Raw genomic sequence first — 13,624 nt, forward strand, 5'->3', positions numbered from 1 at the left:
GTGCCAGTATTGGTGTAAGGAAGCGGGGATGGGAGGGGTTGTATATATATATCAGGGGGGGGGGTGAGGGGGAGGATATACGGGTCAGGGAGTGATGGAAGCAAGGAGGAATTTTGTATTATGTTGAGACGACTGTTCCCCTCGGCCTTATAAAATATTGTGTGAACTGATAGGTCATGTGGCTTCAGGGAATTCTCTCTCTCTCTCTCTCTCTCGCTGTGTGTGTGTGTGTGTATGTGTGTGTGTTAGCCAAAGGTCAGGCAGCCTCGAGGTCGATACAGGCGCTACCGTTTTCGCTGACCCAGTATTCCAGAACACCGCCGCCGCCCCGAAGACTCGCGGCATTAAAAGGCAAGGCCGCCAAACCCTTGTGGTGGTGCTGTTCTTCTGGTGATGCAACCGTTATTGGGTATCTATTTAGCTGTGGTGGAGGAAGTACAGGTGAGGCGGTGGATGCTGCTGACGTGGAAGAGCTGTGGCCGTAACTCCATCGAGGTTATGGAAGTGTTGGGAAAGGTTACTGCTCCCGACGGCAAGACGGGGAAGGGCACTCTGGAATACTGTATCAGCTTGGAAATTGGATTGTCTGCTCTAAATTGCACATGTCTTTCTGTTTCTGCTTGTCCCGATACTATACAAATCCCATACGGAAGAGTTATCTAAAATCTTAATTTTTTTCATTTCTTTCGCTGGTATACTCTGGAACAGCCTTTTTCCGTCTGTATTTGCTCCTGCCTACAAATTGAAGTCTTTCAAGAGAGAGATCATCAAGACACCTTTCCTTCTGAAATTGGCAACTGGTCACTCTTTTGTTTTCTTTCGCGGGAGTAACGATTAGTGAGTATTTCTTTTGCTTTTTGTTTTGTGTATTTGACCTTGAGTTCATTAATTTCCTGAAGAAAAAAAAAAATGCCCAAGACTCTGAACCAAGGCCGAGGAGGGGGGAGGATATGGCCCGAGTGCCGTGCGCTACTTGTCAGCGGAGGTACATGATGATACACAGAAAGTGGAGTTGGATACGAAGTGAAAAACACTTTTCACAAAATTTTAGTATATTTTACAAAAACATTCACAACTCACACGCGGTACACACAGGTGCGGTCCACACACCTGCCGCACACCTGCCCTGAAGCACCTCCGCCCACACCCCGGGATCGTTGATGTCTCGCCTTGGGGGAAAGGCGGGGATGGCATGCCAACTGTAAGTCACAGCGTTCACTGTTGAGATCAGGCCGGGGCTGGGCGGGGGGCGGATGTCGGGCAGGGAGCGGGGCGGGGCGTCGCCAGGGGTCTCCATCACACCTCACATCACAGACATAACCGAGTAATCGCCGAATCAAGTTACAGATAAACAAGGAGTATAGCTATCTCGGGGAGGGGGTAGTACAGGCTGTGGGGGTGGAGGCGGCCGTGGCGGGGCCCGGGACTCACGCCCTCAGGCCCCCCAACAAACCTCATCTCGACACATGAACAACAACACAACACTGGGTGGCGGGCCTGCCGGCGCTAAGACTACTTGTGGACGGCGCTGTACACGGGCGGGCGGCGCGCAGAGGCCAGCTCTTGCAACGTCGGGGCCCCGCTGCCCCGCGGGCCCGCCCCCACCTACTCCTCGGGGTGCCCAGCCAGCGACGCGCCCCGCTCACGTCTCGCCTGGAGAGTGTTGCTGAGTGTATTTGACGTGGTCAGTGCAGCCAGAGCTGCCGAGTTTAGGGCCAGCGTGATGGGGGAGTCAGGAGAGGGCGGGGTGGAGGCCACGGGGCTGCGGGGACCCAGGGCGTGGGAACGCGGCGCGCAGCACACGCCGGGGCCACGCTATGTACAGGCTCAGTGTCGGCACCCAGGACCCAGGGGTACGCCGCCAGGGGGGACCTCGAGCGTGCCGGGGGGAAGGCACCCTCGAAGACCCCCCGTGGATGAGTCTCGCGGGCAAGAGGGAGAGTGTTCCTCCTGGGTCACGGGGCGCGCGTCAGGTCGTCAGGTCAGCAACAGGCGGGGAGGCTAGTTGTATCTGGGGGGGTCGGTGACGTAGGTCAGTTCGTTGAGGTAGTACCTGTGGGGGGGGGGAGAAGGGCGTTAATAATTATAATTAGCGCTTAGCCCCCGCCTATAGAACTATAAGGCCTTAGCTACCCAACTCGGGGGGGTTATTTGATCACCTTTTATGACCTGAGCCTGGCATGCCAGCGACGCAGTAACAGGGTATGGGACCTTCAGAACACCTAAACGCTTTAAGAAATCTGTCAATCACTTGCCGTTCTCTTCGCGTCTTCCTAATTTTCTTGTTTTCCTTCCTACTGCATACATTTCCATAATATTTGTGTGTTGCTATTCACAACTTATATTCGCATCGACTTCCACGATACATTACTATTCTTCTTTTTTCACTACCTCACTATAACCGCTCCTCTACCTCAGCCACTCACCAGTCCTGGACCTTTGAACAGTCAAAGTTGTACTGCCAGTCACAGATACGGAACTCCTGGTTGAAGGCCGTGTCGTTGGCGCACATGTACGGGATTCGGCGGCCGTCCTCGTCACACATATGGAAGAGTTGACAGTTGAACTCCTGGTCGGCGTAGAAGCCCACAGGCCGGTCGGTGCAGTCGAAGGTGAAGGTTACGTTGGGGAACTCCTCCCATCGCTTGGTCTGTAGGGGGAGTAGGATTAGAGTGTGTCGGAGGTGGATGGGAAGGCGGGTGAGCACGAGAGATGGTAAATGAACGGGTGAGGGTTAGCCAAAGAGGTTAATCGTTGAGTAGGTGGCAATGGATGGGCTAACAGCGAGACGATATGGGCGATGAGGTCAACAATTAAGGGCAAGTGGTGGGGAAGGGAAACAAGGAATAACAGGGAGGTTGTGGATGAAGGGAAACACCGAATAGAAACAAAGAGATGATGGTGCGAATAACGAGGTGAATGAGGGAGGCAAAGATTAGCAAAATGAGGGAACAATTTAGGACAGGTGGTTGGGAAGGGAAACGAGGTATAATAAGAAGGGTGTGGACAAAGGGAAACACCGATTAGACACAGAGTGGAGGTTAAGAAGGTGCAGAGAACGAGATAAGTGAGGGAGGCAAACATTAGCAAAGTGGCGGTGGTCAATGGAGAGTGAGTTACGAGGGGATTAGGGGATAGGGGCGAGGTCGAAGGGAGAGAGAGAATGAGTTACACAGACGGGGAGGTGCAAATTATAGGGAGGGACGAAGATGAGTAAGTGCGGCGGGTATAAACGATATGAGGTGTTAGAGGGGAAGGAAGAGGGAGGGAAGGCAGAGGAAAGGAGCAGCGATTAGGTTTGAAAAGGTGTGAAGGGAAGGGACTGGAGAACTGATAAGAAAGTGAAAAAAATTGAGAAGAAAGATAACTATTGGCCAGGAATTTGAAGTTGCCTCTCGTTATGGAAGAGAGTAGGAAAGGTTGAAGAAATATTGACACGATTGGAATGGTAACCGAAAATAGTTTGAGAGTGTGTGAAAATTTAAAATAACACCTGTCTGTTTGTGTATTTTTATGTGTGAGAAATGTAAACAAACTTACCCTCGGCCACAAAGCACTAAAATGACACACACACACACACACACACACACACACACACACACACACACACACACACACACACACACACGGTCCAACCACGAGAGCAGCAAACACCCGATACCCTGCTGGTGTTTGTGTAAATGCTTAGTGTTTGTTCCTGTAACCTTGGCTTCACTTAGCGCGGATGGGTGTTTGTGTGTTTGGCCCCTCCCAGCCCACCCACCCCTCCCCCAACAGACGCACAAACACACGCAAGCCCTCAAGCACACGCACACACACACACAAATGTTTTTTAGTAGTTGCTGTAACTTCATATTTTATTTGTCTGTTTATTTATACATTTATCTGTTTATTATTTATTTATTTATATATTCGTTTATTGTTTACGTATTATAAGTCTGTTTAGGTGTTCCTTAATGATCTAGTTTATTGGGTTACTATATACAGACATTCATGTAAAGTTATAGACATACCTTCTCTGTTTATCCTCGAGTGTGTATTTAACTCTTTTTATGTATGCTTTGCTAGTCAGTTTATTTATTTATTTGTTTATTTATTGATTTATATGTTTGTTTGTGTGTTTATTTATTTATTCATTTATTTATTTATTTATTATGTGTCAGTTTTGTTAATTTGCTATTTTATGGATTATTTGGTTGTTAGATTATTTTGTTAGGCTCATCGTTAATTAGCTTTATCATTGTTTTGTTAGGTTTATCGCTATTTAAATTCATCATTATTTTGTTATTACTAGTAAGATTCATCATTTTCTTCTTATATTTATCATTTGTTAGATTGATCATTTTTTGTTAAGTTTATCATTAGTTGGTCATGTTTAAAGGTGCATCATGTGTTGGATTCATTATTGTGTTAGGCTTATCACTATACTATTGTTACATTTATAAGTTTGGTAGGTTTATCATTAGTTAAATTTATCAATATTTTTTTAGGGTTGTCACTAGTTAGGTTCATAATATTTTAGGCTCATCATTTGTTAGATTCTTCATTATTTGTTAGGTTAGTTTTTTAAGGTTCATCATTAGTTAGAAATATCATTATTTTGTTAGATGGTTAGATTCATCACTATTTACTTTGTACAGGGGTTTCATGTCGCATCTCAAAACGTTAAACAATCATTTAATGTTGATTATATGAAATCATTTTATGTATTTAGTTTTTGTCAGTTTATTTTTTATTGTCTTTGACCAACCAGATTCAGATTATATGTGTCGGAAATTTCTTGTATAAATTTACCTCCCGTTAAATCTTATTCTCAATAGGGAGAAACTATGCACTATTTGGGTAATTGCACTCGGGGTGTTATCTAGACAAGAAAATTATAATTCGAATTCGAGACGGTTGACCCACTGAATTGGAGAATTAACTTTTATACCAACGACTCGAAGCTGGTGTATTGGCTGACGTGCCAGATGAGTGACGTCACGTGTTGAAACCTCGAAGCATCACACCGTAACTCACGACACGTATACTTGAGGCACGAAGCCCAACTTCCTGCCCCCGACCCGTCAACACCAACGGGGGATTACCGTCTCGCCTTCGCCACCTCGTCTTAGATATCTTTTGTACATATGTAGTACTACTGAGACTAAAAATGCTCAGCGTAGCATAAGCAGATATACACTGTCCATGGTTGACCAAGCCTCCCGGGGACCATCATCATTCACCACAGCCGGCCCGCCACATCTTCCTGCCTCGATCCACTCACCTACTCCAGCTAAATGCATTTAAACTGATTTTCCGTGTTACTCGGACAATTAATGCGGTAAATCTTAGGAATAGCGGCTCCTAGCGGGTGCGCGTTTAGGGCACGGTGTGGTGGTAATTACAACATTTCTAGCACGTACGACGGGGTTTTGACAAGCGGACAGGCGTGTTTATGTCACAAGGGGTGTATTTTTCCGCGCGGGCTCTTCCCTTTCTTCACCCCGGAGCTCGCAGTCTCATCGCCCATCGACTTAGAAGAAATCGTGAGGCCAGCGTGGAAAAATACACCCCTTGTGACATAAACACGCCTGTCCGCTTGTCAAAACCCCGTCGTACGTGCTAGAAATGTAATTACCACCACACCGTGCCCTAAGCGCGCACCCACTAAGAGCCGCTATTCCTAAGATTTACCGCCCATCCATTCGGACCACGTAAGCTTTGACCTTGGTTGGTGTTGGGAGTGTTCGATTCCATCCTGGGGCACGTCAATTATCTGTATCCAGTACTTTAATTCTTATTCTGTCCTGTGATGCCCATGTAATTTTTCACAATGTTAACTTTATTGATATTTATATTTGCTTACTTTATCTTTAGGTTTGCATTAATAAGGTTAGGATACATTTATTTATGTTATTTGTTGCACTTTTAAATCCTTGACTGTGGGTTTCCCACCAGAAGACCTCACCAAGCTACAGGAATGGAACAAAAAGTGGCTGCTACAACTCAATGATGAAAAATGTAAAGTCCTGCACCTTGGGAGGGGATATCCAGCATACCAATACCACATGGGAAACACTCCACTATCTACCACAGAGGCAGAGAAAGACCTGGGAGTGCATGTTACCAGGCTACCAGTGAAAGCCAGATCCATGCCAATCGCAGTGGACAGGCTAAAATTTTAAAACGTGGTAACTTCTATAGTGTTATTCTTTTATTTTATTTCACTTGTTTATTTTAATTAATTCTATTTGAGTAAACCCTACTGTTATTCATGCACTCTCTCTGTGTTAGGTTATCATGCTGAGGCTGTGTCCTTCCGTTGCCAGGACCTTCGCCAAGGACGGCCCGGTCGCAGACTTACCCGGTGGAGGGAGGGCAGCGAACACACCACCGTCGCGGCTGCGGGAGGAACAGAGGTTAGTCAAGGGCACAGACGACGTGCCGGACCTCACCTTGTCTGGCTGGGCACAAACATGAGGCTGTTTTTGCCGCTTTCCTGTTCCTCCTACACCATCTCTGTATAACTTTACCATATTCACACAAATTATTATTGTTTTCAGTATGACTCTCGCCTCCTCTAAAATCATGTTTATATCCTTTATGCTTATATTTTTAACACTCATTAAGACTTTAGCTTTCTAGTGCCCTTAGCATTACTGGAAGGGAAGATAAACAAAACTTGAAGATATACATCGTGCAAGGCAAATGGGATTATTCTGAAGTTATATTAAAAATCATAAAATGTATTAGTCATTGTAGCATTTCCAAACCAGCTTGACTATCTCTTATTTTCGTCTCGTTAATACGATGGCCGTTATTGCTATCTATTATTCTTTTCGTGCTCATGGTCGTCGTGGTGGTGGTCGGGGTCGTGGAGGCCGCCCAGCAGGTCGTTACGTGGGTCTGGGCAAGTCTGTGTGCGGAGGTGGGTCTGAGGGAGGGAGTCAAGAGTCTGTGCCGTTCCGTTCCGTTCTGTGTTGGTGTCCGGGGGAAGGGTCGGGGGGTGAGTGTCCGTACCTGGGGGGGGGTGAGAGGAGACAATGAGAGAGAGAGAGAGAGAGAGAGAGAGAGAGAGAGAGAGAGAGAGAGAGAGAGAGAGAGAGAGAGAGAGAGAGAGAGAGAGAGAGAGAGAGAGAGAGAGAGAGAGAGAGAGAGAGAGAGAGAGAAACACATAGATAAACCAGATATGCACGTCAAACCATCGACGCATCGCTGGTTTGACAGACGGACGGCGAGGCGGAATGCGTACCAATACACACGACGGAGATGACTGCCAGTTGTCGGAGCATCTTGAGTGGCGGTGTTGTTGTGGCACCTGAGGAAGGGAGAGAGAAGGGAAAGGTAAAGGAACGGACTTAAACACACACACACACACACACACACACACACACACACACACACACACACACACACGGTAAAAAGTATATCAATATCGTTAATTAAGTATAGTTCTCCATTTTTCCTTCCTTCACGCCCTTAGATACGGCTCTTACTTGCCGTTCCTCCATCTTCTCAACCTCTTTTTCTCTCCTTATTTTCCTTCTCCTTTTCATTGTCAAAGGAGACGCCAGACGCTTTCCTTTACGCGGCGATTACAAACAAACCCTGTCTTTGTATATTCACCTATTTGTTATGATTGTTTTCTTATTCTTTCTACCATCTCGTTCATCGTCGTGCTAGCGAGAGAAGTGCCATTCCGTCTCTTATTTTGGTTAGTATTATGAGACACTTTTGCTTCTCACATCAGCTATTTCTTAAGGTCAAGTGGGGGCTCAGTAGGGTTCTAATGAGTGTTTCTTCAGGTTCACGGTACAGAGGAAGGGTCAAACTACAACCAGGGTCATAAAACTACTCCTGGAAATGCCCACAACTCCTACGAAAGCCTGTTCAAATATGTGTTCTTGGCCGGTGAGATGTCATCTAATACGGCCCTTTGTAAGCCCCTCTTTATCCACCTCGCCGCCAGGAACGCTAAACATGCACCAAACAAACACATTCTAGTTGTGCCCCGGCCACACCCTGCCACTCGGGCCGGTGAGGATGTTGGGTGTAAGAGGGGGTGGTATATAGAGCGAATGAAAGTGAGGCCTACATGACGGTGCTGCCGGCCGAGTGGAACAAAGCACCAAAAACAGATCGAAAGTAAACCCAAAGACGAAAAGAAGCAATGAAAGAGGAGTAAAAAGAACATTCGCATAGAAATAAGGTGAAGCGAAAATTTAAATGAAGAAAGCATGCAAAGGAAATAATGTTAAATGAAAACGAAAGTGTCGAAAATTGAATACTGCGAAAAAATATGAGGCCGTCAGGTACTGTTGAATGTATAATGATGGGGAGGAGGAGGAGAAGGAGAAGGAGGAGAAGGAGAAGGAGGAGGAGGAGGAGGAGAGGGAGGCATGGGAGGTAAGCGGGCGCCGGGTTGATAGGATACATCGCTTTTGGCATCTCGAATCCTTTCAAACTGACCACAACAAACATTTCATCAGACCAGAGAGAGAGAGAGAGAGAGAGAGAGAGAGGGGGGGGGGTCGAGATATGGGTGTGCTATTTCTCTTATTAACCCCTCCATTCGGCCTTGTCTGCCTCCCTCTCTCCCTTCACTCCGTCCTCCGCGCCACGAAGCACGCGAGTCTTGGGGCAGGACGGCGCACCTTTATCCCCCTCCTCCTCCTCCTTCTCCTCCTACTCCGTCTTCGTCAGGTGTGGAGAAGGGGAGAGGTGGAGGACGCGGGGTCTCAGACTGGGAGTTGTTGAGTAATTATTTATGATGGGCGGAGAGAGAGAGAGAGAGAGAGAGAGAGAGAGAGAGAGAGAGAGAGAGAGAGAGAGAGAGAGAGAGAGAGAGAGAGAGAGAGAGAGAGAGAGAGAGAGAGAGAGAGAGAGAGAGAGAGAGAGAGAAGGGGGGAGGGTAGTGTGACAGGATATATGTATTCAATTGCAATATGTAAAATGTAATAATAAATAAAGAAAAAAAAAGAAGAAAGCCATTAATATCTCCATGAGGCAAATAGAGAGGTCCGCCGCGCCATACTCTCCTCAGTGACCATTATTTTACGTGTCCTTCAGCTCGGGTCAGTCTGGTGGTGGACGCGGCGGCGTGGCTGCAGGCCGGGAGGAAGGGGGGAAGGCAGCAGCTCGGTATTTCCTCTCATTGTCGCTTATCGTCTCAAGGAAAGTGGGAGGGAAGAAAAAAGCTCCTTAAAACTCTGAGCCATGAGCGAGATTCCTACTTTTAAAACCGCCGACGGCCTTTCGCTGGCCAGGGGACTGCGTTTGGGAGAGGTAATGAGGCGAGAAATGACTGGAAATTAGCTGCGATGAGATTGCTGCATGAAAGGACTGGCAGAGGAGGAGGAGGAGGAAGAGGAGGTGATAGTCGTGGTGCTGGTTTGTGGGGGATGGAAGGAAAGGCCTGTGTGGAAGAGGAAGAAGATAAAGGAGGAGGAGAAGGGAGAGCAAGGCGGTGGAGGGGAAGGAGGAGGTGGAGGAGGAGGAGGAGGAAGAGTAAGCAGTGGTGTTGGTCATACTGGCGGTGTGAGATAAGGAGGGAAAGGGTTGAGTGGAAGTGGAAGAAGAAAAAGGAGAGGAAGGCGGAGGCGGAGGAGGGGGAGGAGGAGGACTAGGCGGAGACCTCTCGGCGGCCGCTAAGGAAAGTGAGCGGACGGACAATGTGACGTCATGGAGAGTCGGGCGGCCAAGCAGGCTACCCACGCTCCCTCCGTCTGTCTGCCTAGCTCACCCTCGCGGCTTCGTCTGGCTCTGTGGGGCCGTGGGGAGGAGGATGCGGGGGGTCGAAGTGAGTGGGAGAAGGCGACACGTGAGAGAGGCGTGGGAGAGAAGGGTGAGGCTGTGAAGTGAATGGTGACAGGGAGGAGGAGGAGAAGGGGACGGTATTTTTTTATTTGTTTATTTTTTTTTGTGGTGGGGTTAGTTTTCTGGGGTTTGTGAAGGGAAGATTGGAAGGGGACTATAGTGGTAGGGAGGAAGAGGCTTATGAAAGAGGAGTGATTGGGGACAGAGAGGAGGAAGGGGAGGTGATTTTTTTTGTGTGTGTGGGGAGGTCGTTCAGTCTGCAGAAACTTGTGAGGTGACGAATGAGAAAAAAGAAAGTTTCGTTTAGTCGGCGCAACATCTGTGGTCATATGCCGGAGAGAGACAGGAGACGGGACACAAACCCCGATTAATACCTGGTACCCATTTGCTGCTGGGTGGACAGGGGCGTAGGGTATCGGATGACGAATGAGAGAGAACTAAGGTAAGAAGGAGAAAGAGACACAAAATAGAGAAGTTGGAGAGTGTTCAAGCCTGTTCCACTCATCTAATTCATCTAACTTAAAACCATTGCTACATGTCTTACCCGGCTCATTTGGGTTGTAAAAGAGCCGGGTAGGACACGTAGTAATGGTTTTAAAATATATAAATTCAGATTCAACAACGGCATAGGCAATAATTTGTTAACCATTAGAGTCGTGGATGAGTGGAACAGGCTTGACGATAGATACATTCAAAACGAGGTTGGTTAAGTTCATGGATAGTGAGGTAAGGTGAGGTTAGGCTTACAGGAGCTGCCTTGTATAGACCAACCAGCCTCTTGGAGACTCCTTATGTCTTTGTTCTTATGTTCTTTTGTGTGCAGGTAGAGTGAGTGTGTAACATGAGTGGGGTGAGGCTGGAGTGAGAGGGGAGGTGAGAGGCAGGAAGAAACACATGATGGAAGAGTCAGAGAGAGGAGTGACGCTTGAGTGAGAGCTGAGATGTGAGAGGGAGGAAAATGCACGAAAGAGAGGAGTAGAAGAGTGGGCTGGGGCTGGAGTGAGAGGTGAGAGGGATGAAAGAACACGTGAAAGAAGAATGTGAGAATGGGCTGAGGATGGAGTGAAGGGTGACACAGAGTAGGAAGAGAAGGAGAAGGAGGAGGAGGAGGAGGGGAGGAGACATGTGGTTTTGTGGGTGGGTGTAAAGGTGAAGGGGGTCATGTATGAGGAGTGAGAGGCGTAAAGGGGACATCTATGAGCCGAGAGGGACGCGTCAGGAGGGCGGGACGGCGGGACATGTGACTCTCTTGAAGGGGAGGGAAGATATCGGAGGCAACGTGTACAGGGGCGATGACGGGAGGGAGGCAACATACGGTGGTCGAGGGAGACACATGAGCTGGTGGGGCACGGCATGTCGGGTGACCCACGGCCGTTTAAGCTTTCCTTTGACCCCAATTAGGAAGGTTGTGTGTGTGTGTGTGTGTGTGTGAGAGAGAGAGAGAGAGAGAGAGAGAGAGAGAGAGAGAGAGAGAGAGAGAGAGAGAGAGAGAGAGAGAGAGAGAGAGAGAGAGAGAGAGAGAGAGAGAGAGACAGACAGACAGACAGACAGAGACAGAAACAGATAGACAGACAGACAGACAGACAGACAGAGACAGAAACAGACAGACAGACAGACAGACAGACAGGCGCTCGAGCATGAAACTCAAGAGAAAATGAAAGTGAGAAGAGAGAAAGGAATGGTGCAAATAGACGCTTGTGAAATGAATATGGGAAGAATGAAAGGAAGGAGGGAGGGAGGTAATGGAGGAGTAAAGAGAAGAAAAGAAGAAAGGAGAAGACCAATGTGACGCAACGGGAGGCGGGGCGGGAAAAAGGGAGGCACTGCTCCGTATGGTTAATGTAAACAAAATGCAAACAAGTGTATATATGAGAAGCCCCATAAATATCCCGCCAACGAGGGGGATGGGCAGGGCAAGGCAGGTAGGCAGGGCAGGGCCGCGAGACTCCTGCAGACGCGACTGTGAAGGTGTTTGCCGAGACGAGCCGGCAGGTAAAGGGACCTGCCGGGTGCTGCTCCTCAGGTGGGACTGAGAGAAAACGGAGAGAACCCGAAGGTTCAAGACGAACTCTCATTTTCCAGCGTTTTTTATGCTCTCTTTACTAATACTTCAATATCCACCACCTTTATGACGCCCACCGCCCTTACTGCTACTACTATGAAATGAGCTTGAAAAAAAAATACTAAATAAAAATAAGAACCAAACAGTATCATTATCTAATCAAAAAGGTAATGTTGATAAGATTAGTTTGAATGCGATCAATAACCGTGAGGGGGTGAAGCGGCAACATAACTATTTAAGACGTGATTCACATTAACCTGTGTGACATTCAGGATGTTCTTATTGTGTTTTTTTAATTTTTTTTATTTAAAGACACCTTTCGGAAAAATCAATAGCCTTTTACATCATATTACCAAAGTTAAAACATGGAAATTAGTTTACTATCATTTTCAACATGTTTCAGCAAAAAATATGACATGTCGACATTGTCAATTCAAGAATGTCATGAGTATTGCGTCACGGAATGATTATTAGCACTAAAATAAATGCAGTATTTCAGGTAATAATGTCATTTCACTGCGTCAGCACTGCCACGCCGCCAACACCATCACAGCTAACAAACTCACACTGCGGATTTCGATACCTAAGACCGAACACGTGTAGAACAGTGTAGAATATAAATTGTCGTCCGTGAATGTAATTTAAATATTTGCTATATGATCCAAGCACACAAGAAGAAACGCTTTAGACGAAATGGGATGAGCTTGTGTAATTAGAACATCACTCCGTGGCTGACAATTGAGCTGGGTACGAACGACGAGAATTGTTTTGTATCGTGTGTGTGTGTGTGTGTGTGTGTGTGTGTGTGTGTGTGTGTGTGTGTGTGTGTGCGTGCACTTCTAAAATTGCACACATACGTACGTGCTTTCCAAATGGTTCAATTTATGATGAGTAGCTACTGCCCCCCCTTCTTTGACACACACACACACACACACACACACACACACACATTCAATTAGTAAATCATAATCGTACCCAGTTCAGTGGTCGGGCAGCGAGCGGTGCGCCCAGTACAAACACGTCCCACTTAGGCTGCAGCGAGGCGCCTGCTAACCTGCTTCGTACACAGTGTGAGTGCTCCCCACACCCTGCACAGACCAACGACCCCCTGCAGCTACTGTCCTATGTGTGTGTGTGTGTGTGTGTGTGTGTGTGTGTGTGTGTGTGTACTTGTTCAAATTTATGGCCGCCACATGGCCACCAAGGACGCCCTGGCCGGGGATGCGCCCTGGCCGACTAGCCCAGCAGACACCGTACCGTACAGACCCAGCTTGGTGCGGTGGGAGTAATTTTACGCTCGAGACGGTTCGTACACAAGCCAGCCAGATGCTGTCCATGATGCGGACCTTTTTTTATGTATGTAACTCCTCAAAAGGGAGCAAGGCGGTTTTTGTTGCTTTTCACTCTGAGAGAATCTTACTCGGCAGCCTTGTGCATGTGGTCACAGGTCGTCTGGAACCCTATCGCCGCCGCCGCCAGCCTGTCGTCCAGCCGGGCAGGGCGACGGTCAGCTGGAGGGATTTTTTTGCGTGATGGGTTCGGTCAGTCGGTCAGGCAGGTAGATATTTTTATTGTAAGGGGGCGGGGCTTCGGTTAGTAGGTCAGGCGATAAGCTTGACAAGGGTGAGGAAACACAGCGACGGATCCCAGGCCGCGTCACCCGAGCCGCGCCACTCACCTGATTAACTCGTCGGCCGGACACCATTATACTTTACTCCTTATTTTTATCCTTTTTTACTGTAATCGACGGGGACTTCGTGGTGC

At 47.7% G+C, this 13,624-nt stretch overlaps 1 protein-coding gene across 1 annotated transcript in view; it reads right to left on the minus strand.

The window, feature by feature from the left end:
* Positions 1 to 1,034: 1,034 nt before the first annotated feature.
* LOC126982519 (U-scoloptoxin(01)-Er1a-like) overlaps positions 1,035 to 13,624 on the minus strand; it is a 40,089-nt gene continuing 27,499 nt past the window's right edge. Inside the window, exons 2-5 of the mRNA XM_050834641.1 lie at positions 7,235 to 7,300; positions 6,347 to 6,384; positions 2,427 to 2,650; positions 1,035 to 2,053 (exon numbers count right to left, since the gene is read on the minus strand). Coding sequence (XP_050690598.1) covers positions 2,002 to 2,053; positions 2,427 to 2,650; positions 6,347 to 6,384; positions 7,235 to 7,274 — 354 coding nt within the window. The 5' untranslated portion in view covers positions 7,275 to 7,300 and the 3' untranslated portion in view covers positions 1,035 to 2,001. The remainder of the gene's footprint in view (positions 2,054 to 2,426; positions 2,651 to 6,346; positions 6,385 to 7,234; positions 7,301 to 13,624) is intronic.

This window comes from Eriocheir sinensis, chromosome 51, assembly GCF_024679095.1.
Source record: "Eriocheir sinensis breed Jianghai 21 chromosome 51, ASM2467909v1, whole genome shotgun sequence".
NCBI lineage: Eukaryota > Metazoa > Arthropoda > Malacostraca > Decapoda > Varunidae > Eriocheir > Eriocheir sinensis.